General features: G+C 43.8%; 1 protein-coding gene and 1 long non-coding RNA gene across 8 annotated transcripts in view; one reads left to right on the top strand and one right to left on the bottom strand.

Annotated features, from left to right (window-relative positions):
* The window catches only part of atp11b (ATPase phospholipid transporting 11B), a 29,994-nt gene extending 4,020 nt beyond the window's left edge, over positions 1–25,974 (top strand). Inside the window, exons 2-32 of one of the 5 annotated variants that reach the window (XR_015088938.1) lie at positions 149–265; positions 1,333–1,422; positions 2,192–2,272; positions 2,480–2,587; positions 3,092–3,220; positions 3,810–3,913; positions 3,986–4,033; positions 4,195–4,259; positions 5,139–5,220; positions 5,344–5,494; positions 5,880–6,077; positions 6,359–6,517; positions 6,609–6,796; positions 7,060–7,128; positions 7,475–7,548; positions 7,731–7,834; positions 8,064–8,245; positions 8,490–8,693; positions 8,803–8,956; positions 9,313–9,415; positions 9,510–9,655; positions 10,260–10,319; positions 10,694–10,821; positions 10,911–11,049; positions 11,465–11,488; positions 12,003–12,068; positions 12,266–12,369; positions 12,714–12,879; positions 13,415–13,500; positions 18,744–18,907; positions 22,356–25,974. Coding sequence is in view for 4 of the 5 variants with exons in the window: in XM_086046937.1 (XP_085903063.1) it covers positions 149–265; positions 1,333–1,422; positions 2,192–2,272; positions 2,480–2,587; positions 3,092–3,220; positions 3,810–3,913; positions 3,986–4,033; positions 4,195–4,259; positions 5,139–5,220; positions 5,344–5,494; positions 5,880–6,077; positions 6,359–6,517; positions 6,609–6,796; positions 7,060–7,128; positions 7,475–7,548; positions 7,731–7,834; positions 8,064–8,245; positions 8,490–8,693; positions 8,803–8,956; positions 9,313–9,415; positions 9,510–9,655; positions 10,260–10,319; positions 10,694–10,821; positions 10,911–11,049; positions 11,465–11,488; positions 12,003–12,068; positions 12,266–12,369; positions 12,714–12,879; positions 18,744–18,907; positions 22,356–22,437 (3,489 nt within the window). In the remaining variant the exon portion in view is untranslated. Of the gene's footprint in view, positions 1–148; positions 266–1,332; positions 1,423–2,191; positions 2,273–2,479; positions 2,588–3,091; positions 3,221–3,809; positions 3,914–3,985; positions 4,034–4,194; positions 4,260–5,138; positions 5,221–5,343; positions 5,495–5,879; positions 6,078–6,358; positions 6,518–6,608; positions 6,797–7,059; positions 7,129–7,474; positions 7,549–7,730; positions 7,835–8,063; positions 8,246–8,489; positions 8,694–8,802; positions 8,957–9,312; positions 9,416–9,509; positions 9,656–10,259; positions 10,320–10,693; positions 10,822–10,910; positions 11,050–11,464; positions 11,489–12,002; positions 12,069–12,265; positions 12,370–12,713; positions 12,880–13,414; positions 13,501–16,367; positions 16,505–18,743; positions 18,908–22,355 lie in introns of those variants that run through there. The other 4 variants (XM_086046939.1, XM_086046937.1, XM_086046940.1 and 1 more) reach the window with 4 other exon arrangements.
* Positions 235–27,085, bottom strand: LOC147139190 (uncharacterized). 3 transcript variants are annotated; one of them, XR_015088940.1, is made up of 6 exons: positions 26,851–27,085; positions 21,042–21,182; positions 13,381–13,486; positions 7,707–7,784; positions 506–597; positions 235–399 (listed from the first exon to the last, which is right to left on the bottom strand). It is a non-coding gene; the product is annotated as an uncharacterized LOC147139190 (long non-coding RNA). The 3 variants fall into 3 exon arrangements; XR_015088941.1 differs by lacking the exons at positions 235–399; positions 506–597 and adding an exon at positions 5,731–6,774; XR_015088939.1 differs by lacking the exons at positions 235–399; positions 506–597 and adding an exon at positions 7,401–7,542.
* Positions 27,086–27,331: the final 246 nt, after the last annotated feature.

Here is a 27,331-nt window from a genome sequence, read left to right as displayed (position 1 = left end):
AATGATGTATTAGTAATCTTTGCTACCAAGTAAGTGAATTGGAATTGACACAGTACTCAGAAAACTACCGTATGTGACGCCCACTGCTATTTATGTTCTCATGACTTTTGCCAATGTTGTTTCTCTTCTACCTTCCCTTCACCTCCAGGGCTTTGACCCCCCCCACCAAAGCGACACCAGGACGGTTTATGTAGCAAACCGTTTCCCCCAGCATGGCCACTACATACCTCAACGTTTTGCTGACAACAGAATCATCTCGTCAAAGGTATCCAGTGCTTCAATCGCGTCTGCGCGGACGTTAGAAGCGGTCGATTCTAACGGGAGATGCCGTTTGTTTGGCCGTATTTTCCGACGGTCCCCATCCGTTCCGCTCTTCCGTTGCAAAGATGATGAGGCGACCTGCGCAGTTAGAGCGAGTGCAATCGTGAATGTTGACCGACCATCTTAGGTCGACTTGAACTTGTTAGCGAGCTAATTATTGCCAGAAGATATGTTATTGTTTTACCTGATTGTGACTTCTGAGCGTCAGGGCCAGCTAACATCGGAGCTAGCATTTCAAATACAGGGAAGCCCTTTACTTGTGCGCCACGTATCCATCTGGAGGTGATTAATCGGGTTAGTTTACAAAATATAATCTTATTTCAAGCGTTGCATTGAGGCGACTTGTCGTTTATTTGAACAAAGTTAAGACACACTTTCATTCACAAAGAAAAATATCGTAGGTTTATCTGCAGTCCATATGCATGCCACAACGCATTTCTAATTTAAAGAGGAAGCCAACCCAAACATCTTTTTTTCAAGAATATGTTCAATGCAGGACCATTTGTTGAAACAAGGCATTCTGATTAATATTGCGTTTGTGGAATAAGAGTTAATCCACCTGTTTTTAGTCATCTCTGGGGGCAGACATTTTGTCACTTCTGTCGTCTGAAAATGACATCACAGTTGCGCAGGGCTCAGGCAACGAACAATCACGGCTGACCTGTTTTCTGAAGCTGAGCATTGATTGGTCGTTACCTGAGCCCTGAGCAGTTGTGATGTCATTTTCGGTCGGCAGAAGTGACAAAATGGCCGCCCCCTGAGATGGTTAAAAACGGGTGGATTTTGCTGCTTAACTCATATTCCATATTAATCACATTGCCTTGTTTCAACTAGTGGGCCTGCATAGAACATATCCTTGAAAAACTTTCTCTTTAAGGCAAAGTATTTTATTTCAACTGTATGGTCCAAAATAAGGATATGAAGTACTTTTCCATTATCAGATGATAGTTCCGAAAGTATCAATTGAAATGCAAGGCATGAACCCCGAAATATTGTCTTCTTCTATTGCAGTATACCATTTGGAATTTTGTCCCCAAGAATCTGTTCGAGCAGTTCAGAAGGATAGCCAACTTTTACTTTCTCATCATCTTCCTTGTACAGGTAAAAACGTGCACACAAAGCCCAGTGACATTGATCTCTCCTGCTGTAAAATAAAAAAATAAAAAAAAAAGTGTGTCTTGTTTGGACAGAGGAGCATGAGTGACTCAGCAACCTTTGGGTAGCAGTAGGAGAAGCATCCTTAAGCATGAGCACGTCGCTAAGCATCGGCCCGCCTGCCCAAGTGAAAATTTGGCTCACAAATGATCATAGCGCTCCTCAGTTATTGGAGCCTGTGTAGTGAAGCCCAAGCAATTGTCTTGACTCTTTTCTTAAAAGGCTATTTTCACCCACTCGGCTTGTCAGCGAAGCTTAAGTCATATTTGCCTCACGGTATCAACGACCCCTTCGTATCTCGGCGTTGTGAAAAGAAAGCTGAGCATTTTTTCCTCGGAGCTGAGATGGATAACGAGATTGACGCTGTTGAACAAATCTCCCCGTGTCGCACCAAGTATCGGAGTGGCAAATTTATATCAGATCATGTTTAAAATGCTTTTACTACGGCTCCAATTCATTAAGAGTGCATATTTTTTCTTGAAACAGCTGCACTGGAAATGGCATAATGCATAATATATGCAAACACATCACTCTCTCAAAAATTGTTTCAAGCTATGGGGAATTTGCGTTTATGTATCTGTCATTGAATGACCACGTCACAGCAACAAATGGAAGGAAAAGGAAAAACATAGAACAAGCATGCAGAGATATGTACCACTGATGTTATTCTAATGAATGAATTATTTGATCATGTTTCCTCTGTTTGTATTTCCAGTTAATGATTGACACCCCGACTTCCCCAGTTACAAGCGGTCTGCCTCTTTTCTTTGTCATCACAGTAACTGCCATAAAACAGGTGACAACCTCTACCTCGTGACTTCCCTTTAATGGCGATGAAGATGTGCTTGTAGTGTATGTACTGGAGCTTGCTTGGATACTTCTGTTGGTGTTGCGTTTTTTTTTTTAGTTTTGTTTTTTCCCAGGATCAAAAACGTCTTTGACTAGCTTTGGTTAGGTGATGTTGCAAAATGCGATTTGATGTCTTGGCACGTGTGTGTCACAGGGCTACGAGGACTGGCTGAGACACAAGGCTGACAATGAGGTCAACGGGGCCCCTGTGTTTGTGGTTCGAAGCGGAAGCCTGGTCCAGACAAGATCCAAGAACATCAGGGTACGAGGGAAACGCTCACCTCCAAACATGTTTCAAAGGGCATGACATCTTGGTGGAATTAAAAAAAAAAAAGAAAAAAAAAAGTGTAATTTGCACTTTGAAGGCCCCTAAAATCCCCTCCAACAGATAAATCCACGAGAAAACAATTGCTGACTAAAGTACATGAAGTACATAAAGTACAGACTTTCACATTCACTTGTTACTTCCTCAGAACGAGTGGGGGGGAAAAAACATGCGGGTTCCCCTCTATTATTGGAGTGATCGATTTAGTTTCTCCAACTCAGTAATGTTTGTTTGCCTCTTCCACTAACAAAGCTCAAAATCGTCTTTTCAATACGGAAAATAACAATTGTGTCCATCTACTCCTAGCTGTCCCTAATGAAGTGGCCAGCCCAACTGTGCTGATAAAGTTTGCTTGTGGTTACGTACGGTGTGTGCTCATATATATATTTACACACACAAACACACCACTGTGTCTCTGTGTTTTCTGTCCCGTTTGCGCAGGTGGGGGATATCGTCCGTGTAGCTAAAGATGAGACCTTTCCAGCCGATCTGGTGTTGCTGTCATCGGACCGTTCCGACGGCACCTGTCACATTACCACCGCCAGCCTGGATGGAGAGACTAATCTCAAGGTGCGGAAAGACGCCGCGGCTGGCCTGTCTCCAAGTTTGATGGTGTGAGAACGTTGACAAAGGGGCGGGCAGCGGTTGTTTGCGTTAGCGCCGCCTCATCCAACGTCTGGCTGTTTGTGTGCACGTTGCACAACAAAGAAAATTAAAATCACGCTCACCCTTGATTCCCACGTACTGTGTCCCTGACTTTGAGTGCGCAATTAGAGGCTGGAATGGCTAACCTCTGGATAAAGCGCTGTAGTTGGGGGGGAAAAAAAAAAAAAATCATCATCATCATCATCCCAGACTTGTGCTTAAGAATGCCCCGAATTTGTGTGTCATAGCCTGATTGAAACTGAGCATTTTTGATTCAAGTTAGTTGTTGCCGTGTCTACTCATTGCCCAAAATCTATATGATTAGGTAACATGTATTGTTCAATACAGATATTTAAATGAGATTGAATTAAAAAGCCTCTAATTCATTCGGTTCGTGTTTTAATATAATCTCATTAATAAGTGGAATGGAACGTTAACACCGCGTTTTAACTTGAAGCAAATTCATTGATTTGTCTTTCAAAAATATCCTCAACTTGTGTTTACGTTTTGGCAGACGCACTACTCAGTAGCAGAGACGGCTGTATGTCAGTCAGTGTCCCAGCTGGAGAGCTTGCAGGCTGTAGTGGAGTGTCAGCAACCCGAAGCTGACCTGTACAGGTAATTTAAGCCACAAAACGGTTTGGTCTAAATCGCAAGTCAACCCACGCTAAAAGGCCTGATCCTTTGCAGGTTTGTTGGTCGGATAACAGTGACTCACCAGGGGGAGGACATTGTCAGGTGAGATTTCCATTGTGTGTGTATTTTCATCTCATTTTAGTATGACCTTTTTTAAAATCTAGTTCTAGCTAAATATGTATTTCCTAATTACAACAAACATGTATACACATCCATCTTTCTTTGCATTAACACTGTGGGACATTCTTTCCACTGTATGTCAGACCATTAGGTCCGGAAAACTTGTTGCTACGAGGGGCCAGGTTGAAAAATACCAAAGAGATATTCGGTGAGTCACACTTATTAAAAAAAGAACAGTTCGGGGGGGGGGGTTTCTAATGCCTAATGAAATGTTTAACAGTGAGTTGGGGAGAGAGGCAAAAACTATTCCAGTTCTGTTGTAGAGATTTGATGTCAACACATTGCATGTAGATGCCAGCCGATGGCGGCAAATGACTTAAAACAAAGCGGCTCATAAAGTATCAACGCCTTGTATCTAGAATGCACACAACCAAGAACCCATAGTACATAGGCAATTGCATTCAGTCGTTAAACGATTCAACATGTGGGACTCCATCAGTCGTATTAGCTCGCATTATACTAGCCTAAATAACACGCTAGCGCAAACGGACGTCATAGCTGTTATGCGTGGGCCAACAATGTGCACTAACACTTTACGCAAACAGTATTAAGTCAGTAAACACACCTTCGGCCATTCATACACAGTAATAAGTGATTAGGGATGTATTCCCAGAGACTGGGCTATTATTGGCTGCATCAGGAGGAAAGCAGAAAACTACTTTCAGCTTCACACTTACTGATTGTGAGCACAGATGAAAAAACACTGTCAATGAAATCAACGTCAAGATTGCGTCAAGGTCATCATTTTATTGCTTTTGGCCTCATCACAAAAACAGCAAATTCACGTTTTTCACAGCACTGTTATACATCCTCATTAGTGAAAGGGGCAAAATGGCCGCCATCTGAGATGGATAAAAACAGGTGGATTTTGCTGCTTGATTCATATTCCACAAACACAATATTAATCGGAATATCAATCTTAGACTAGTGGGGCTGCCTACATATTATTGTAAAGGACATTTTGGAGGTGTCTTCCTCTTTAAATGCTTCAATTAACAATCTCCACTGCTTGTCTGTTTTACTGTAGGTGTTGCAGTTTATACAGGGATGGAGTCAAAAATGGCCCTCAACTACAAATGCAAGTCTCAGAAACGCTCGGCCGTAGAGAAGTGAGCACTTTCATTGTTGAACTAGCATCATTTAATATTGCTGCGTTCAAGTTAGAAATACGAATTTCTCGCCCGCCTTGAAATTCACTCGTTGTTAAATACATGTACATGTTCCCCGGTCAGATCGATGAATACCTTCCTAATCATCTACCTGGGCATCCTGCTGTTGGAGGCCGTCCTCAGTACCATTCTCAAGTACGCCTGGCAGGCCGAGGACAAGTGGGACGAGCCTTTCTACAACCAAAAGACTGATCAAGAGAAAAACAGCAGCCCGGTAAGCGGTCGAGAGCCCCTTTTGTCAGTTAGGCAGATGATGTGCTACAAATGTGACGTTAGATGGGATATACTGTATTTCCCCCATCCTCTCTTTTTCTACTGTCGCTTTCACTTTAGATGATATTCTCTGGAATGACTACCTGTTCGATATTCATGCCGTCGCCTTGACACTTCCTCAGATTTCGATGAGCTTGAAAAATTTTGTATGTGATATGAAGCATGTGTTGAATTGTAGCAAGCAAAATTATTCCTTTTTTTTTTTTTTTTTTTTGCTATGCAAGTCAGACTTGTACCATCATTGACTATTTTAATAAGTTTACAACCGCACATTCTCATTTTTATGCTCTTTCTTCCCTCAATGCAACACAATTTCCCTCCGACAGATCTTGAAATTCATCTCCGACTTCTTGGCATTCCTGGTTCTCTACAATTTCATCATTCCAATCTCACTCTATGTTACTGTGGAGATGCAGAAGTTCCTTGGCTCCTTTTTCATAGGCTGGGATTTAGACCTTTACCACGAGGAGAGTGACCAGAAAGCTCAGGTCAACACATCAGACCTCAACGAAGAACTCGGCCAGGTATGAGATCAAGTTTGCTCAGTGAGGGAAAATGGAAGCAACTTTAAAGCGTTGGACGGCACTAAATGTATGTCGATATGAATAAAGGCAAAATGTGTTTGGGAAATGAAATTAGCTGTAAAGCATTGAATGAACATCACGAAATGTAGGTAGACAAAAAAAGAAGGCAAAATTTGTTTTTGCCAACAGTATCTGAAATTGCATATTGTTGTTGATTTGTCAATTTACTTTTTTAATAGCAACGCAGAATGTATGTGAACATGCAATTTTGCGTTCGGCAGGTGGAATATGTGTTTACCGATAAGACGGGCACATTAACAGAAAATGAAATGCAATTCCGGGAGTGTTCCATCAATGGGCTCAAGTATCGGGAAGTGAATGGCAAACTTGTGCCAGAGGGTCGAACTGAGGATTCGCCAGATGGCTCCACACCTAATTTGGTAATAGCAACTCCTATAGAAACGCACATACGTATTGAATTCAAAATGCAAACGTGCTTCTTTTTTTTTTAATTTTCCCTCCCCCATTCAGGATGGAGAGGAATTGTTATTTCTCCAAGCGGTGTCGTTGTGTCACACGGTCCAGATCAGCTATGACCAGCCAGACTGCCTCTCCGGCGCAGGAGACCCGTTCTCCCACGTCAACGGATTCTCCTCCAATGAAATGGAATATTATGCCGCTTCACCAGATGAGAAAGCTTTAGTAGAGGCAGCAAAGAGGTAAAGCTGAAACTCGAATGGCAGTTTGTGTGAGGGAAGGAGTAATAGGGCATTTTTTTTTAGAAAGGTTAGAAAAGCGTCAATGCTTTGATGCCACTCGTATTGACAAAGTGGGCCGCTGCTTGTGTCGAGAAGAGTCACAAGCAGCAGCCATCGCTTAAAATAGTCTGAGATTTCGAAGTGCGTAGACTACGGCTGGGTCATGAGGTGAGCCGGAGCCTATTCTAACAGACACCGGGCTTTTTCTTTGTTTTTCTCCTCAGAATTGGTGTGACCTTCACCGGTATCCGAGGTGATACGATGGAAATCAAAACATTCGGCAAACCAGAGAAGTAGGTTCACGTCACAAAGTTTGAAATGATTTTTTTTTTCCAGCACGTTTGTTGTATTTGAGCTTAATTTTGGTGTTTAGTTGATCTTGTCTCTGTCTTGAGCAATGAGTTCGACTGTGCATCGTATTCATTTTAACGCTCCTGATTATACAGCGGCTTGTAAAAATAAAATCACACCCCACTCAACTTTCCCACAAACGTAAAATAATTTGTCTAATAGACCATGGCAAAGTGGCATATAATTCTGAAGTGGAAAGAAAATAATGCGTGTTTTTCACATTGCAGTTAAAGTTGTACTTTTGCCTTCTTATCTGCTGAAAATGAGTCATTCTTCTTCTATTTTCAGATATAAACTGCTCCATGTGTTAGAGTTTGATGCAAACCGCAGAAGGATGAGTGTCATACTGGAGACCCCTTCAGGTAAGGATGGACATGTTGAGAAAAAGTGAATGATATAATTTTAAGTAATTGTTAACTGCTGATGAAATTTGTTTGAAATTTGAAGTTTTTTTTGTTTGTTTTTTTAAAGAGTAATATTCATTTCATTTGAAAACGTGTTTATTTGATGCATGTCTCACCTTTTGCTTTGCTTCAATCTGAAGGTGGCAAAGTGCTGTTCACCAAGGGAGCAGAGTCGTCCATTCTTCCTTTCGCCACTGGTGGTGAGATAGAAAAGACGAGAGTTCACGTAGATGAATTTGCCTTGGTGAGTAATATGTTGTGCTTCCAAATTAACTCTCAAAAAAAATGTTGAAAGGTAATGTTTCCCTTTACGTTTGCGCTCAGTCAGATCTGTATAAAAAGGTTCTTACAATGCTACTCCGCACCAAGGAAAAATAAAGGAACATTCTCACAACTGCTCCTCCCTCCCCCCTTTTATTTTCCATTAGTCCTGTTGCTGTCTTCTTCACTTTTCTCCTTTGTCTTTCTTGCAGAGAGGCCTACGGACCCTGGTGGTAGCATGTCGACACTTTAGTGCGGAGGATTACATTGAAGTGGACCGGCATTTGAACAGTGCCCGCACTGCGCTGCAGCAGAGGGAAGAGAGACTCCAACAGGCCTTCAGCTACATTGAGAAAAATCTGCACGTTCTCGGAGCAACGGGGGTGGAAGACAAGTAAGGATTTCTCAGCAACATCCAACAGCGTGCTACACATACACAACCACATTGTGTTGTTGCGTATTTGTTGCGCTTCTCTGAAGTACCGCTAAAAAAAGAACTTGACACCATGTCAGTTGAATTTCCATTGTTATGCCATTTTTTTGTGGGGTGCGCATTATTGTTGATGTGTCGACCAGTTCTCCATGCCGCGCAACAATCTGAAAGTCATTCTTCTTTTTCTGTGACGCCTGCCTTTCAGGCTCCAAGACAAAGTTCAGGAGACCATTGAGGCTCTGCGCCTGGCAGGCATCAAAGTGTGGGTGCTGACAGGCGACAAACACGAGACAGCAGTCAGCGTCAGCCTGTCCTGTGGCCACTTCCACAGAACCATGAACATCCTGGAGCTCCTGCAGCAACGCTCCGACAACGAGTGTGCCGAGCAGCTCCGCAGACTGGCGAGAAGGTGACTCCAAATAAATCAATAAATCAATAAAAATGGTCTCCTTGTCATAGTAAGGATGATGTCGAACAATTGATTAAGCTAAATGTGCTGTGCTCACGTTTGTGCCTAGGATAAAAGAGGACCATGTGATACAGCACGGATTGGTCGTGGATGGAGCCAGTTTATCTTTAGCGTTGCGGGAACATGAAAAGCTCTTTATGGAAGTTTGCAAAAACTGTTCGGCAGTGCTTTGCTGCCGCATGGCCCCGCTGCAGAAGGCAAAGGTAGCAACAGGATGATTTACGTTCCGCTTTTTGATAGACGTTCAAACTCATCTTCGTCCGTCGAGCTTTTTAAATGTTTGATAATATTTCCACTCCTGTAAATGAGGTTGCCCGGTAGAAACAACTCCCAGTTTACAGCCACGCGAAATGAAATACATAAATGCATGCAAAAAAGAGAGCGCTAATAGCATTCAAAAAAATGGCATTTTTAAAAATCTCTACAAGTGTACTACTAAGCAAATTGCGCTACAGTAGTGTACGCAAAATTTAGCAGAGCAAGTGAAATCATACTTTTCCTGCCGTGACTTGTGTTGTGTGAATGAAACGTAAAAATCTGTTTCTTGTGTTTTGTGCAGGTGGTGCGTCTTTTGAAAAGCTCCCCAGAGAAGCCAATCACTTTAGCCGTTGGTGACGGAGCCAATGATGTCAGTATGATTCAGGAAGCCCACGTTGGCATCGGTAAACACTCGACGGGTTTGACCGCATTTCTTTCCAGGCACATTTTGTCATCTCGCGCTCTTCCAGTCTGATGTTTCGGTTTGTGTCGCGGCAGGAATTATGGGAAAGGAAGGTCGCCAGGCCGTGAGAAACAGTGACTATGCAATTGCCAGATTTAGATTTCTGGCAAAATTACTGCTGGTCCACGGTCACTTCTACTACATTCGAATAGCCACACTTGTACAATACTTTTTCTATAAGGTGAGCCTAAATTTGCCTTTTGTCAAATGGTTGCTGAAATAAAGTGGAAGTCAACCCAAACTTCCAGAATATGTTCTATGCAGGCCCACTAGTCCAAACACAGCATTCTGATTTAATATGGCGTTTGTGGAATATGAGAAATCCACCCGTTTTTAGCTAGCTCAGGGGGGCGGCCATTTTGTCACTTCTGTCGACTGAAAATGACATCACAACTGCTCAGGACTCAGGTGACGACCAATCACGGCTGACTTGTTTTGTGAATCTGAGTCATGATTGGCCATTATATGAGCCCTGAGCAACTTCGATGTCATCTTTAGTCGACTGAAGCGACAAAATGGCTGCCCCCCGGGCTAGCCAAAAACGGGTGCATTTTGCTGCTCAGCTTATATTCCACAAAGGCAATATTTATCAGAATGCCCTCTTTCAACTAGTGGGCCTGCATAGAACATATTCTGGGGAAAAAATATTTTGGGTTGACTTTTTAAGAACCTAGCTTCATAAGCTGTTTATCATCACCAAAACAGTTGCTAGAATATTTGCAGATGTAATTCTAAGTTACAGTTTCAGTCGATTGAATGCAATGTTGCATTTCTTTCTTTTGTAGAATGTGTGTTTTATCACGCCCCAGTTTTTATACCAGTTCTTCTGCCTGTTTTCACAACAAGTAAGTTTGTTTTTTGTTGTTATTGTTGACTGTACTGTACGTTTATTTTTCATTTCTATGTTGCCCAATGCCTGAAGCGGCCACACGATTCACAACTGCCTCAGAGGGGAAGTCAACCCCCAAATTTTCTTTGCAATGATACGTTCAATGTGCCTTCACTCGTCTAAAAATGGCATTCTGCAAAGTATTTGTGGAATCTGAATCAAGCAGCAACACGCACCCGTTTTTAACCAGATTCAGACTCACTTGTGTCAATAATGCCATCATTTGACACAAGCAAGCACTGCGAATACGTCGCTCTTTAATGGAACCATGGATGCGACGTGAAGCTGAATCATATGTCAACTGACGTTGCCGTTTTGCCTCTGTTGTAGACTCTGTACGACAGTGTTTATCTGACGCTCTACAACCTCTGCTTTACCTCACTGCCCATCCTGGTGTACAGTCTGTTTGAACAGCTCGTTCATCCACACGTCCTGCAGAGTAAACCAGTCCTGTACAGGTACAGCGTAGCACTTATAGCGAGCGCCTTTTTATAGAATGAAGATGTGAAGAAAAAAAAACTGTTTTTTGTTTCCATATTTCCTTCAGAGACATCAGCAGGAACTCTCTGTTATCTTTCCGGACGTTCCTCTACTGGACTGTCTTGGGGTTCTGTCACGCTTTTGTCTTTTTCTTTGGATCCTACATACTGATGGGCGAGGACACCACACTTATGGGCAATGGACAGGTGCGCATTCTATTCATGTGCGGACGTTACTGTTGTCAGATCTCAAAAGTAGGAGCCCGACTCCCACCAGCACCAATGCGACCAGCTTCTCCTCAAAGTGTCGCTCCTCCTCTCCACGGTCAATTAGAGCAAAGGCAATACTGTCGAGTCAAAGTTGATGTTCTCGATAGCTGCATGGCTTTTTTGCAGTCGCTCGCTACTCCTTAACTTTCTATTTCCCGATGGTTTGTTTTTGACGATCGACATGTATGGCATTCTGGAGTTGAATTTAAGTTTGAATAACCTGTCTCTGCTTTTTGACATTTCATCTCGCCTCTGTTTACCAATTTGTCTCACCCTAACTGTTGCTGACTTTTTCTTCACTTCTCTTGCCATCTTTCATCGACTCCTGCCTTCATGCCGTGCATGTTTTCAGATCTTGCGAGCTAACAGGCAGCTGGTAAGCATCGGCTCCACATTTCAAAGCTCTCTGCGGGGCGGGTTGCTCTCAATTGGGGACCGCCCAATTTTTCTATTGCCACTTTTTGTTTGTTTGTTTATGTATTTTTCCAGGTGATGTTTTGGTTCCCAGACACCAGAAATGATTTCAGCCAATTGTCACTTTTGATTCCATAACTTGATTTTCAAATGTATGGTTTTTCTGTGCCAAGTTGTTCACGCTCTTAGTTTAATCATTTAAGTCCTATTTTATGGAAGTGCTGCATGATTATTGACAGAAGAACAAACAGGTCACAGAAAAGCTACATTTAGATACCTCAACAGCCTTTTGGACACACGTGTCTAACAAAAGAAATCGATGCAGGGCGCTTACCAATTATGGCGAGTTGAAGGTTATTTGACGGGCATTTATAGAACAGGAAATATCAACTACTTTAAACTGGATTCAAATAGGTGATGAAAATGACTCCGTTTGTTTGCAACATTAATTCCGTGTGATTTTATCTCACCTACAGATGTTTGGGAATTGGACATTTGGAACATTGGTCTTTACAGTCATGGTCATCACTGTCACTTTAAAGGTAAGCAATCGAAAATGTTTGCTTTTAAATTCAAACGGCGTCTTGTGCGCGTGCATACATGCACTATGGCAGCTTTTCAAAGTGTGTTTTTTTTTTTTTTTTTAATGGCATGGATGCAAATCGTCATAAAGGATTGTTTGGTCACCTGCCGATTTGACACGCGTCTCCGCTATTGTCCTTCCTACTTTCATAAACAGCTTGCATTAGAGACTCATTTCTGGACATGGATGAACCATTTTGTGACGTGGGGCTCAATAGCCTTCTACTTCATCTTCTCTCTCTTCTATGGAGGAATCATCTGGTAAGAAAAGTCCTGAATGTGCTTCATCATCATCAACTGAGAAACTTTTATACAGGAATTAGTACAAGCATTTTCATACCGGCTGATGACAGGCTGTAATCTTGAACAGTTTATCGAAATGTTATATTATGTTGTAGAATACAAATATTACCCGTAATCTACGTAATTTCTGGAAAAAAACAAAAAAACATGTTTTGTTTTTTTACATCCAACATTCTGTTTCCCCCCCCCGGAGAATTCTTTCTCAGTAACCATTTATTTTGGTCGACATTGTTCCCTCACGCACAATTTCTGAATGGTCATCCTTCCATCTCTCTTGAGTTTGAACTTGTTTTCTCTTCCAGGCCATTCCTGCACACCCAGGACATGTATTTTGTCTTTGTACAACTGCTGTCCAGTGGCTCCGCCTGGTTCGCCATTGTCATCATCGTCATCACGTGCCTCTTTCCTGACGTGGTCAAGAAGGTGTTCTACCGACACCTGCGGCCCACCAGCACGCAGAAAAGTCAGGTAGAATGGCTGGCGAAAGACGATATGAACGGAGTAGTAATGTGTGTTTGGGTCATTGAGTTCGAGTAGACTATGTTGGACGCCTCCGTTGTCGAGGCGGTCGACCGGACTGTGGCCACGGGGTGGTCGGTGTCAAGACTCCAAAAAGCGTGGAGTGCCTTCTCCCTAGTGGAGGACTTCAAGTATCTTGTAGTACTAGCCAGAGGAAGAAAAAAATTGAAGGGGCGCTAAAGGAATGACTCATTTCCATATTACGCAGATAGGCTGCAAGTAAGCGCATTTTCTTACAGCAAGAGCATGGCATTAGGTGGCACGTTCAAACAAGCATGTCCTCCTCTTTTGATAGGAAGCACAAACAAGTGTGCATGGTCATCTTTGCGCAGGAAACAAATTTCCTTCCTTTTTGCCGGAGGAAAAAATGTCTCCGATCTTGTCCGTGTCTGATCTAACGTTTGTCTAATGTTGTCCTCGTGTGTGTGTGTGTGTGTGTGGTTTTCTAACCTGTCTGTCTGCTTTCACTCCTTTCCCGGTGTAGATGTATTCCAACTGTGTGGCAATAGGTGATGACTTCATCGCTCTTCAACCTCTGTCCAGAGCCAAGAATCAGCTGGGCAAAATTAGGTAGAGGACATGAGACAGAGTCAGCCCTGAGTTTCAAATACATTGTGTGTTCCAACTTACTGTGTATATTGCCACTTCAGTCAAATAAGCATTGCATTTTTGGGGTTGTTATTCTGAGATACAGGCGGAAACTATTCATGAGCTTAAATATTAATGGATGAGCGTTATCAAGGTGGTATCAGACACTGGTTGCAATTTTTTACATTGAAGTTGGTCCAAAAAAAATTTGGGGTCAAAATGATTGATCATTGTATTGGTCTCCATTGACTGAAATATGACAGATTAAATTCTTTACAACCAAATTTTTTTTTTGATCAAAACTGTTGCGCATAATTTGCAATGCCGGGTTTTGACTCATTTTGCAACATTTAGTTTTGTCAACATGGTGACATTTTTAAAAATCCCCATTCTTATAAAATGGAACAAAATTGTATTCACTGTTAATACTGCATACTTAATAATTTGCTACACAATTTACTACATCCAAAAAATTGAGAAGAACTAAGAACATTTTCAAGGAAGGCATTGTCGGACATATTACACTTACACACACAAAAAAATAATTGGTATCACTCGGTTAATGAAAGAAAAACCCACAGAAGTCACAGAAATAACTTGAATCTGGCAAAAGTAGTAACGAATGTTTAAAAATGTATGAAAATTAACCAGTGCATATAAAGACATTGCTTTTGAATTAATAAAAGAAAAAAAAAATCATGAAACAGGCCTTGACAAAAATGATGGCACTCTTAACTTAATATTTTGTTTCACCACAATCCCTTTTTTTCTTAAACTTTCAATGACACATGTGCACCTCTCTGCAGGTCCTTTTTCTTGGGGTACCATCATTTGTCTCCAGACCTGTTGCGTTTGTTTGTTTTTTCAAGAATTCTTTTGAGCCAGAATACAAAAGCAGTGTCTGATTTTCATTGGCTAATTTTCATGTAGTGGCAGTGAACGCGTTTCTTTTGAATTACTCAACTTGAATTTGGTACGTAAAACTGCTTTAAAAAAAATAAAAATAAAAAAATCGTATTTGATGACATACACATTACTTTGTGACAGTGCCAAGTTCAAACGCGACATTTTTACAGCTGTCAAAGTGGAAGCTTAGCCAAGAAGCTCTCGTCCTCGTGAAAATGAGATCGCAACCCAAATGTTTGTTTCCCAGGTCTCAACTTTGACTGCATCTTTGGCCGCATGCCGTTTGAGATGAGATGTTAGGACAGGGACCCCGTATTGATTTTGTGACCGCATGCATGGGAAAAGACGATCATCATTCGACAAAGGGTTCTTGTTTGGTCATCAGAGATCGAAAAGGCTACGTCGCTCATCTCATCTGTCATTTTCTGCATGCCTCGCTGGCTGGAAAACATTCTCGGATGCCTTCCGTTTGTGAGCGCTCCTGCACGATTCCCTCATTCCCCCTTCCACTGCATGAACAAATCGAGTGGATAAATGAATCACTTCAGGGGCTTCTGCCTTTGAGTAATGACAAAGTTTTGGGCACTGACTCCTAACTTGGGGGCGCATCGTTACTGGAACGCCGTCATTCCCTAAAAAGCATAAATTCAGAAATTCTGCCTGCTGACCAGGTTGGCATGTCACACACGGAAGCCATTTTTGTAGTCTTTGTCGCCTCGGTGCAAAAGCATCCGTTTGATGTTTGGCATGGTCAGTCCGACACCCTCAAAATATTAGCAGCCCTTAAGATCTTGGCGCTCCACTTGCATGCTTTTAACTTGATGGTAGAGCAAGACACCGTCAAGGCTGCATGAGAGGCTCTGGACGATGCTGGCATGCATGCACACCAGCATGGTGCTGCTGCCGCCTCACGAGCGTCGTAAGACGTTTGAAATATTCATGACGACTTGGAAATCTGTTTTATTTTTTTGTACACTCAATGGGGCAGAGGAATCCGTAACCTCGAATTGAATACGGTGCTACTGCAAACGTCAACTCGGTCTGTCCTGTGATAATGGTTGAATTTTGATTTGGTTGTCTTTCCGGGACCAAAAAAAAAAACCATATATTTGGAATAATCCCTTCAGGAGTCTGATGACCAAAGCTTCATTAAGTAGAGATGATGTTTTATGTAACATTTTACTATTGTAAATAATTACTAGAATGCTATTGTCCTGCAATGATTGGTAGAAGTTAAACATTAAGAGACTTTTCAAACACTCAGTGGCCACTCAGCAGAGGTAATGATACCAACAATGTAACAAAAAGAGGTAATTTGCTTTTACCAGTGCAAAAAAAACAACCTGTTAGTCAATCTTTATTAGTCACGTCTTACCAACTACACTTATGCATTTGTAATTTTCAATTAATTCTACTATCTATCCGTATAATTAGATCACAGTTGCGTAATTACAAAAGGCTTGTCTTGAATCGTTTGCTTGTTGTGCATCTCTTATAGTCTCAGCCGCAGGTTAATTGCTTTGCATATTGTGTGCGTGCCTTCTCTCGATACATCTTTTTATGCCTGCACTTAGTAGTTTTTGTTCAGAAATGTGTGAAGCAGTCGTTTTGTCCGAAATTAAACCCCATATCCAGTGACCCTATTCACACTTCAAGGATTTATTTATTTATTTATTTATTCCCCCCCCGCCTCACAAACTTCCTCTTTCCGACTTGCAGTTCCAGCAATCTTTCGAGATCATACGATGCATAAAAAAAAAAAAAAAAAAACGAACCTCAAATCTCGGTACAGGATGAGATCATCGTTCCTTGTTGCTATGAGCGTATGTTGCAACATTAGCAATAGCCTTGCTGCTTTTTTTTTTTTTTTTTCTTTGGGAGTGTCTGATCTACAAAGCGTTGGAGGGCAAGGGAGCTGACCGTAAGCATCTTGTGTCCTTCAGATGGAAAAGGGTGAGGGTTCAGTCGGCCCAGAATATGACTCTCTTAAGGCCCGTCGGCGCCCAGGGGAGGACAATTGGCACCTGCTAGCTGCTTATCCTCCCCCTGCTGCCCCCAGCCCAGACCCTTGATACCCTAGGTAGTAACATTCGACTCTCCCATTGTGCTGTACTGTCGTCCCGCCCCCCCCCTCCCCGGAGCAATCGTAATGAGCGGCCTGCGTCACTCATGCGTCCTCCTGCCTTGCTTGTCAGTCGCAACCTTTCATTTGATTGACAGTTTGCGTCGCGTCCGCCGGGATGACGTCCGCTCTGAGTCGCCTCATTTTGTCATCTCCGCCCCACCCTCTCATGCGTGCTTGCATCCGCGCCCATCCCAAGGCCTTGTCCACCTCGACCCTCAAATTAGCCGCGAGTCCCCCGGGCCCGGTCCCCTGCCCGCTATTTTTCTGGGAATTGACGTCAGGAGAATGTGCGTGGCATTGCCAAAATCGGGTTTTCCTTGAACAATTTGTTTGTTGCCCGCATCCTTTTCCACGTTCAGCCTCGAATCATCGTTTATTTTGGTACTTTTCTGTCAATTTTCTAGCCGCGCGGCGCCCGAGCGTTGCGGGGTGTTACAGGGAGACCGATGGCTGAAGACGAATGTTAAGCGGCGCGATTGTGAAATGACCACTTAACCCCGCGATGGTCGGAGAACACTGACCGATATGTATTATTGATCAAAGTAAAAGGAGTGCTTTACAAACCCGCCGCATCCACACTTGAGGACCGATTGCCGTTTCACAGAGAAATGAAATGACTCGCCGAGTTAGCGCCGAGGGAATCCATCATTGTAAATTCGACAAAGACTGTATAAGTCCACCATCGACTCAAATGAACTTTGACCGCTACATTTGTGGCCTTGCCATGCAGATGTTCAACTCTCCCGGAGTTTGCGTCATTTGATAGACACTAAAATGTTCCCTGATGGGATTTTCTTGCTTTCTTTCTCTACGTTTGTCATTCGTCTTCTGTTGGTCAAGTTAAATTACATTGTTGGCGGTTCTTAGCAACCACACGCATAAAATCTTCCATAGTTGATCTCGTTGCTTTTACTCTGCAAGAAGTCATTTCGGTGTAGAGACCGCTAAGGGATTTGCACGCCCTTGGGGACCGCCACTTAATTCATCGACAAAGGCGGCAACTTTCCTCAGCTGTGCGTTAAAGCGGAAGTCAACGCAAACATTTTTTTTTTTTCCAGGAATATGTTTTATGCAAGCCCACTAACAGGGCATTCTGATAAATATTGCTTTTGTGGAATAAGTGTTAATCCACTCGTTTTTCACCATCTCTGTGGGCGGCCATTTTGTCACTTCTGTCGACTGAAAATGACATCACAACTGCTCACAACGACCAATCACGGCTCAGATTCAGAGAACAGGTCAGCTGTGAATGGTCCTTGTGAGCAGTTGTGATGTCATTTTCAGTCGACAGAAGACAAAATGGCCGCCCCCAGAGATGGCTAAAAGCGAGTGCATTTTGCTACATAACTTATATTCCACAAACGCAAAATGAATCAGAATGCCGTGTTTCAACTCGTGGGCCTGCTGGGAACATATTTTTGAAAAAAATATGCTTGGGTTGACTTCCGCTTTAAGGTTGCAAAATGTATCGCAAGTGTGAAAACGCAGAGACGACGAACCCCTTCACTGCCATTGACGTATTTATTTGGCTTTTCACAGTCCAAGGAACTTATTTATATTTAAATGCCTGGCAGTGAATGAGTTCAAATAGCCTCACAGACTAACAGTATGCAATTGGAATTTTTGTAAGGCGAAAAACTCATCCGCATGGCCCAGGCTCCCGCTGTAGTTGGTTTGTGACGCGAATTGGGATTGCGTCGCAGCCATGACGAGTTGCCCTGCGCCGAGCTTCTCGAGGCGACCGCGCCGCAGCTCGTCTCGCCCTGCGCGCTCACATCCAAATGCCACGCATGGACTCGCCGCAGCGGGACGGATGCCGGATCCGTCACAGCGCGGAAGCGAGTCGATAAGAACGCGAGACGTTCCATTTGCTCCACGCCGGTCATCCTTTTCAATCCATGTCACCGATTGCACACAATTTCGGCATCGATCGGACGTTTGATGGGCTCCGTTACTTGGCTCCGAGTACAAAACCCGGCCAAAGGTTTTTCCCGTCTTGGGAATTTGTCTTCATTTGAACATTTCAGTCCCATGTGGTGGTGGCATGCTTTGAATGTTGACCGTTCCCTGCGACAGACGGCATGCTACCGACTGACAGTCAACGCTTGCGTCGGATTATGACGGCGGCTTTGTTTGTCGCTGACGAATTCTCCTCTTTCTTTCCCTTTCTCCTCTATCGCATGCTCCCCCGCAGTCTTTATCAGCCCCCCAGGCCAAGGGCCTCAGCTGTGTGGAGTCCTTGTGCTGCTACCAACACGGCCAGAGCGGCTGTTCCCGCCTGGCCCGCCTCCTGGAGCAAATGACCGGACAGTGCCCGAGCACCAGCAACCATTGCGACGCAGCCGGCCGCAGCAACAGGTGGGGAGGACGACGACGGGAAATGACGATCGGCCCGGATGAGCGTCCGCCCCGACGTGCTTTCAAATATTTCGGTCTGCGGGGGGGAGCTCGTTATAATGATGTGGGAGGGGCGTTTTGAAACATCGGCGGCGGCGGGCGCCAAAGAGCTAAAGGTCGCCACCGTCCGGAACATCATTATAGTTTCTTGAGTGCATCGACTCCCGTGCGGAGAAAGTCAGCTAGGGAAGTGGAAATGAAGCTTCGAATTTGCTTCGTGAACAACTGGTTGATGAAGCAATTTTCAAGCTTCGATTTCCCATCACTAGAGTCAACTCTGGCCAAAGCAAGCACACCGCGCTATATCCACACTAATCTATCGACCCGTCTTATTTCAATGACACTTGAAAAGTGGGGAGGGGCTTGACTGAGTTGATGACCATCACGTTAGCACGCACGTTGATGTGAATCTCGGGCCGGCCACAACTACGAAGAGGCTGGCCATTATAGACAGGCATGCGGCACGTCTCACTTTGTAACTCGTTTCTGCGTGTTGGCATTTCGAACTGTCATTACTAGCTATGCTGCGGTCTTCGCCTCTGTCCTGTTTGCCTCTTCTCATTTTTTTTCCCCCCTGTGTAATAGCCCCATTTATTATCCCACTTTATGATGCACTTTAACAGATGGCTTCAGAAGCTGTAGAGCTAACATAAATGGCCTTTAGATCGAGTCCTAAACGGCGCCTTCCCAGATGAGAAATGTGGTCAACTGGTGCCTGAAATTCAGGACTTCAGTGCCCAGAGGGAGCAAAGACATGATTGTAATAGTGTTAAAAAAAAAAAAAAAAAAAGAGGTCTGGGCTCTCGGTTCAGTCAACAACAATGAGGTGGGGCATCATTATTTCTACCGGTTCATTCCAATATATGTCGTTTAACTACAACAAACTGTATTTTCTCCCGTATTGTCAAAACAGCACCTTAAAAAAAAATAAAATGTCACGGTTTCTTTTCCAGAAGCCAGCCTGAGACAAATGACTCGCTACTGAGAGGCAGCATTTACATGGAGTTGCAGCAAATCAAATTACTGCGTTCATCCAACTGAAGCGGCCTTTAGGCTGCACATAAACCTTTTAGCTTGATTGAAATGTTACACACACGCACCAAAAAAAAAAAAAAAAAAAAATTCATAGCCGGTCTGATGTTCCCGTGTAAAGGCCTAGAGTAGACCAATCCGATGTCTGCCAACTGTCGGCATGTTGCGCTGGAAAAACACGGTGACATGAAAGTAGCTTCTGCGCGTGCATGAGATGTAATACCCCCCCATACCATCGGCGGCAGTAGTCACTATTCCAAATGTCACGATTTACGACGCCCATTCCACATGCCCGAAACGCCCACCAGACGCTTCCTGGCCCGGTCTCGCGTTATGACAGCGAAGCAGCAAACGGCAGTGCCGGATTCTACAGGACTGTTACGATTCTGCGAAAAACGATGTAAAATCGATTTAAACTGCTTAAAATATGCATCAATTTAAGAAAAGAAAAATGAAATTGTGATCACTAAAGGATTTGTAACAATCAAATCTATTGTGCATTTATTTTCAAGTTTACTTCTGGCACAAACAAAACACTGATAAGACAAAAATGCAGTTAAACAGTCAAAATTATTGGTTTGTTTTCAATTTTTTTTCGTGCAGTTACAAAAAGTTACTGTTTGTGACGAGAACAAAAATGCAGATGTTAAAACAAGATTTTTTTTTTTTTTTTTTTAATTGAATTGAAATCGGGAGCTGAAAAATCCAAATCGAAGCTTGAGTGAATCGTTAGATCCCTCGTGGAGAGCGCACACGCAAAACGTTCTCCGAATCCATCATGGCCGCCGTAAGAGTTTCGTGCGTGTTGTTTTCGCGAGTCTTTTGCAGATTGCGTGAAAACCCCACCAGACTACGTCCCTCAAGTCGATTGAGGCAAAGCTCGCCGTTTCCTCAAAGACATTTCCGCTGCCACGTCCGCACCTAATTACACTTGTAGGCAAACGTAATCATCTCATTAGCCCGCAAGACCTTCAATTATGCCCAAAATAATGAGTGTGCCATTTCAATGAGATCATCTCTTTGGGCCATCGTTTCAGATTAGCACCAAATAGATTTCCCTCACCTTTGCGCGCGAGTGGCTCCTTCGAACTTAATCGTCTCAAGCCGCTACTTGAAAGATGAACACGAGGCGGCGGCCCAAATGGAGCCTTGCAGCAGCAAAGATGAACGTCGTCACGTTTCCCTGCCACCGGCCGTCCTTTTCCTGGGAAAACAAACGTCGGGTCAGTCGAGTCGCTGCGGCCGTGCGGGCGAGAAACGCACGTCGGCAGGTGTCACAGCTCTTGGCCCGTTGCAAATGTCAAGTCAACTTCAACGCGCTCGCGGCCGGCAAAAAAAAAAAAAAAAAAAAAGGTGCCGACGTGCGTTTTGTCAGAAATCTTCCTGCTCTGTTTACCTCTTTATTTATTAATTATTTTTTTTTAATTTGGGTTTGTGTCAAAACATTTTCTCCTGTGAAGGCGCTTCCGTTCCCGCTACGGTCGTCCCGCGGATATTTTGCCGGCAGGACTCCGCCGCGCCAGACAGCCGCGGTCCAGTTGCGTGGTCGGCCTGGTTCAAGTCAGCGGCTGGGCCGCTTGGCCTCTTTTCGGGTTTAGCAGCTCTTAAAACGGTTGTCTTGCCAAAAAGCTGAGTTGAAAAATCCAGGGAAGGGTTCAGTAGCTGGCCTTGTTGATTCCATACAGCGGATGTAAGTCGGAATGTTGTTGTTTTGCCTTTTTTTTTTAAATCGCTGATTTGAAAATCTGAATTTGGATTTGGGTTGAGTACATGAAGTCTCATGTCGTGTGTGCCCTCTTGAAGACGGAGGGGGGAAAAAAGGCACAGTTTAGTGTGGTTGGTTTTAGTTCAAAGTATGAGCTTTCTTGGATTTGAACTAAAGAAAAAGACGCCATGGAAATTACATTTGGCTTAAGAGTTTTTTTGGGGGGAAAAAACAAACCGAAAATCATTTGCCGTCACAGTCTGACGTCTGGAGCCCAAATTGTAAGGCGTGGTCACGACTTGCGCGTTGACTTGACAGCTTTGACGTTTTTTTTTTTGTTTTTTTTTGTCAGCACGACATCAGAAAGTAAATTAGCATGCCGGGCAATATTTTGGAGCGTTTTGAATGAGGCTTCTGAACTCAACCCGCATCCATATTTTGCAGAAACGGTTGCACTTTTGCATCCCTCATTATCGCCTCCTGCGCCATCCTCCATCCTGCTTGCGCCGGTTCCAATTCTTAAAAAAAAAAAAAAAAAAAAAAAAAAAAACGAGATTAGCAAACATTGTGAACGATCCAACCGGCCGGCCAGCCGTCGGCCCGCCCCCCTTTTTTGCAGTCCCGCCCACAGCGCGGCCGTCCTAACCCACAGTTACTGCTGCCTCGTTTCAGGTCTTGGACTGACTCGGACAACTTCTACTCCAACGATCGTAGTGTCCTGACGCTTTCTCCCATCGAGGTCACCCACTGCTGAGCTGCCCCCCCCCGCCCCCTCCCTCACCCCACCGCTACCACTCCACGACCCCCTCACACCATCTTTAAGCTAATTTAGGTAGAAGTGGACCCAGCTGGAGCTGCTATTGAAACCAAAGGACAGTTGGGCACCTTGGCGGTGTGTGAACTTCATTTGAGGAGGCAACTCTGCTTGAAGGGCGTTGCACACTCCATGGCCATCTTGCACTACTACACTCTTTGTCCTCATTAGCAAGTCAATTCAGCGCACTAATGCCATTGACGGCTGTAGACGTCATAGATCCATTTTTTTTTTTTTTACTGACCTAGCAGTGAATCATTTTTTCTCCCCACTACTGCCTCAGTAGGACAACTACTTGATACAAAAGGGAAAAAGTGTACACTACTACTAACCAGTATAATCTTGTCAACTGTGAAATTTGAATGATGGCTAGTACAATTTTACATCACTAGACATCTAGTAAAGCATCTGTTAACAAGTACAATTTGTCACTAGTACTAGCAGGCAAATTGACATGCATGCCACTTGCAAAGTTAACTAGTGAATGTCACTCATAATAGCTGCACTGGTTAACATCTGCGTGCAACTGAGATTGCCAGTGAAGTTTGTCAATAGTCAACATCTGCATGCTATTAGTGAAGCGCTAAATGTTAGCTAGTTGAGTTTGTCTCCCGTCGCACTACTTGACATCTCCACTGCTCGTAGTAGTAGTGAAGCGCAAAATCTTGCCGTGACATTAGTACTAGTGAAGCATGTTAAGTTGATTTTCTATTTTGGTCTAGTAGCACTAGTGGACAGTGTGCAGAAATGCCATACAGTTGTTGTGGGGGGGGGGGAATAAAAGTAAGATCAAATGCACTCTAGTTATTCTAATAGTGTACCGAGTTGGCTAATTAGTGAGGACAAAGTGTGTACTACTAGTACACGGACCTGAAGCTATGGCCTAAATGCTGAAACGTCTTCCATCGGCACTCCCGCCAGTAGTTGGACGGCGAGGCCTCCTCCTGGCACGACCGTCGCTGCCCCGCCCACACGGCAACCTGCACTTTCACCTTTCCAAGTGGAGCAAACGCCCGCTTGTAGCATCCAGCAGCCGGCCCTCCTCCTCCTCCTCCTCCTCCTCCTCATCCTCATCATCATCGGCCGCCGCCGCGCCGATACCAAAGAGCTGCGTTCTTTTTGTGCCTGCTCGCACACGCGCTTGTGCGGCTTTCTCGTCTCGATTCTCCCGACCTCAACGTGTGTTTTTCAAGCCATACTGTTTTCAGGAAGCCCCCACGTCTCGAAGGTACTGTAAATGGATGGCGGCCGTCGTGTTTTTTTTTTTTTTTTTTGCCTTCTTCACTCAGCCCGGCGACAAAAGGCGTCCGTCCGTTCAAGGCCGGGGATGCTCCATCCTCCTCTTCCGATTGGTCCGATCAGACGGCGGACGGGCGGACGCCTTGGCTAGTCGCCACTGATGCACGCCCACTCCTGACCGACGAATGTTTCCCGTCTCCTTTCAAGGGCGTCTCATGTCAAAGTCATCTCGTTCATTTCATTTGTATTTGCACTTTGGATGTTTTGTGTTGCTCTCCAGCGGGTGGCGACGACGCCCGTGCACGCTGGCGGCCTCGTGTCACCTCGCTGCCGTTGCCGCGCGCTTCTTGTGTTTTGCTAGTTTGGGCGTGCAAAGAATCGCTGGCAATAAATCACGTTCCAGTGAGTTGACAAACCCAACAAGACAACCGTTTTAAACACGCAACAAGGCTGGAGTTGTGATGTTTTTCTTACTTTTTTGTTGTTTTTTTTTTTCCAAGATGGTCCATCGGAAAGCCTTCCAGTGTCTGCCCTGTCTTTGTTCTGTTGTTTTGCTTTCTTGTTGGTTGCCCGTTTGTGGGTCCCATAGCAATACTGTACAGTATATGAGTGCGAGTGCTACACGGCCTCGTTGCAGTTTGACAGAAGCAGGAGCGCAAACATTGCCGAAATTAGAGGTGGGCGCGTCAATACCTTTTGCCCGTCCGTCATCGTCATTCTTTCCGAGCAAACCAAACTGTAATCGTCAATCCGTCATCGCTAAATTACAGTTCAACGCTGCTATTTTGCTACCTAAATTTAGTCCATTTCACCACTCCGTCATGGTCATTTTTTCCCCCCCTTTTCCAAATAAAAGTGGCGAAAACTGCTCAGTAAGTATTAAAAACAAGTTCTTACATTTCACAGTTCTAGAGGTAGCCTTATTTCTCCCCGATAGCCTCGTCGTCGCCATGGTGACTGTCGTCCTCTCCTCCTCCATTCTTCAATTTTGTAGTTTTTTTTTCAATGAAATATTGACAATAGCCATTTTCGGTGTACAGTCTACACACCCATTTAAATAAATTATCGGGAAGTACAAAACGCTCTTGGTCCGTCGTGGAGTGTGCGCGGTTGTTGGAAGAACGAAATTTCGCCACTTGGAGCCGTGCGGACTTCCCGGACGCATCAGCGAAACGGGAGTTAGTCGGTCGGTACTGAGCCGGTGATTGACGATTACGTTGATGGGCGAAAATCCGCTTACAATGCTGCTTGGTCAGTCCGTTTTTCCAACCAGTTGACCTCATTGTAGCCGTTTAAAGCGGTGCAGGGCAAACTAACTGCAAACTGCGCTTGTTGAAAGGGCCATGGTGCCATTTTTTTGCACACGGTCAATTATTTGGTTTGTCGTGCGTCCGAGAACCGCTTGTCACGATGTCGTCTTTCATTTGCGATGACTCGCGGTCAGCGGATGCTTTATCAACCTGTGATATTTCTAAATTATATTCATTAAGAATCTAAGGCTGTACTAAATGTACAAAATATTTCTTTGAAAGTCAGGTGAAATATACAGCATATATACACAAAAAGAGGCATTGGACATTCCTCATCTGAGGTATAATAATAATAATAATCAACTACAGTATATCTTTTTTATAGCGTTACGTCATCTGTTTAGACTTCACCTGAGGATCCAAAGCTATATCCAGGAGTTGATTTCTCAGCAATGTATTCCTCCCATCCACCATATAAAAATCATGTAATGCATCTGCACTTTGTAATTAATGAGTGATACGTTGGTACGAGTACATATTGGCACCTACAGCAAACCTTTTTCCCCTGTTCTCTTAATGCTACGTACAGTTTGATTTGTGGTCTAAATGGGATCCGCTTAGCCGTGTCGGTGATGCAGAACTGCTCAATTCGTTCGGTCTCAAATCAAAATATCCACGTGACTTGGGAAATGGGCCTTTTTCAACTTGTTTTGGAATGAGTTCAGAAGGCCAAAATTAAATAAGATGGCCAAATGAAAATGTTAAGCAATCTGCGTCGTGCATTAGGACACAGCGTCACGCAGACACAGCATGAACTTTGTATACTTTGGAGGTTAAACTGCGGATCGTTCCGCAGTCAATCACTTTCATCACCCCTGTCGGTTGATGATGTCTGTTGTCTGTCATTCCTCTTGTCTGTAATACTGTCTTACAGCTAATGTTTATGAAAGTGCTGTTCTATTTATGAAATAAATACATTTTTAAGCAAGAGCAGTTTGTTGTCTTTTTGACCACAAAGGTGCTTCTGCAGTCAAAGCCACCCTGACGCTGTGCATGAGGGTGAAACCTCCCATCACAGGTGTCAAAAGTATTGACGTTCATTACTCAAGAAGTATATTGGGATTTAAAAATACTTCACGAAAAGTATCGACTCCAGCTCTTTTTTTTTTTTTTTAACTTAAAAGACCAAGTCAACCCCCCAAAATTATTTGGAATATGCTCTGTGCAGCATTCAGATTAATATTGCGTTTGTGTAATATAAGTTAAGCAGCAAAATCCACCTGTTTTTATCCATCTCGGGCGGCGGCCATTTTGTGACTTCTGTCGGCTGAAAATGACATCACAGTTGCTGAGGACTCAATTAACGACCAATCACAGCTCACCTGTTTTCAGAAGCTGAGCCATGACTGGTCGGTATCCGAGCAACCGTGATAGTAGTGACAAAATGGCCGCCCCCTGAGATGGCTAAAAACGGGTGCATTTTGCCGCTTAATTTATATTCCACAAACGCAATATTAATCAGAATGCCATGTTTCTACAAGTGGGCCTGCATAGAGCATATTCTTGTAAAGAAATGTTTTGGTTTGACTCCCTTATTGAGTAAAACTATCAAAAATATTGGTTTTAAAACGACTTAAATGCGCATTGAAAGCGGAAGTCAAGTCCAACATTTCTTTCCAATATGTTCCCTGACCACCTAAACGCTGTTTTCTGATTAATCTCGCATTCGTGAAATAATGACTCCACACCACCCGAAAGTCGAGAGGCACTACTCCACCTCCCTCCAAAATTAAACTCATACATTTGTCTGAATTAAGGCTAATTAGTTTCACCCTCGACACTACTTGATAAACTTTCAGCTTACCTTATATGCTTCTTCGAGTTGTTAAAAGCTGGTGGCACTTCGGTTTGCTTCGCAAGGTTTGAAGCGCATTTGAAATGAGTTGTCGAAAAACTCATTAAAGTAGGACGAGGGATGTTTAATTGTTAGCTGGCTGCAAAGCTGGGGCTCCTCGTTGGTCGCTGGCAGCAGCTGCTGACTCGGTTGGGACACGGACAGCCGCACATTAGCACGTCCGCACTAATTTGCGTGTGGCGAGTTGTCATTGATTTGTTCATTTGCGTCACGTGCAGGTTGGTTTTGTTATAATTAATGTTTTTGAGTCATTTTTATATTTCTCTTACAACCACAAGGGGGGGGGGGGGGGTGCGTAAGGAGTATAACGTACAAATATTGCGTCAAAATTGATATTTTGTGGTATTTATGAATTACCTGTTTGGTTCAGGAACAGGTGGATTTTTTTCCGGAACTGTCATACCTGAAAATACACAAAAAAAATAAAATA

The sequence above is a fragment of the Filicampus tigris genome, chromosome 12, assembly GCF_054856515.1.
Source record: "Filicampus tigris isolate MCC_2025a chromosome 12, RoL_Ftig_1.0, whole genome shotgun sequence".
Classification (NCBI taxonomy): domain Eukaryota; kingdom Metazoa; phylum Chordata; class Actinopteri; order Syngnathiformes; family Syngnathidae; genus Filicampus; species Filicampus tigris.
Note: the sequence above shows the minus strand (reverse complement) of the source record. Positions and strands in the feature narration are given on the sequence as shown.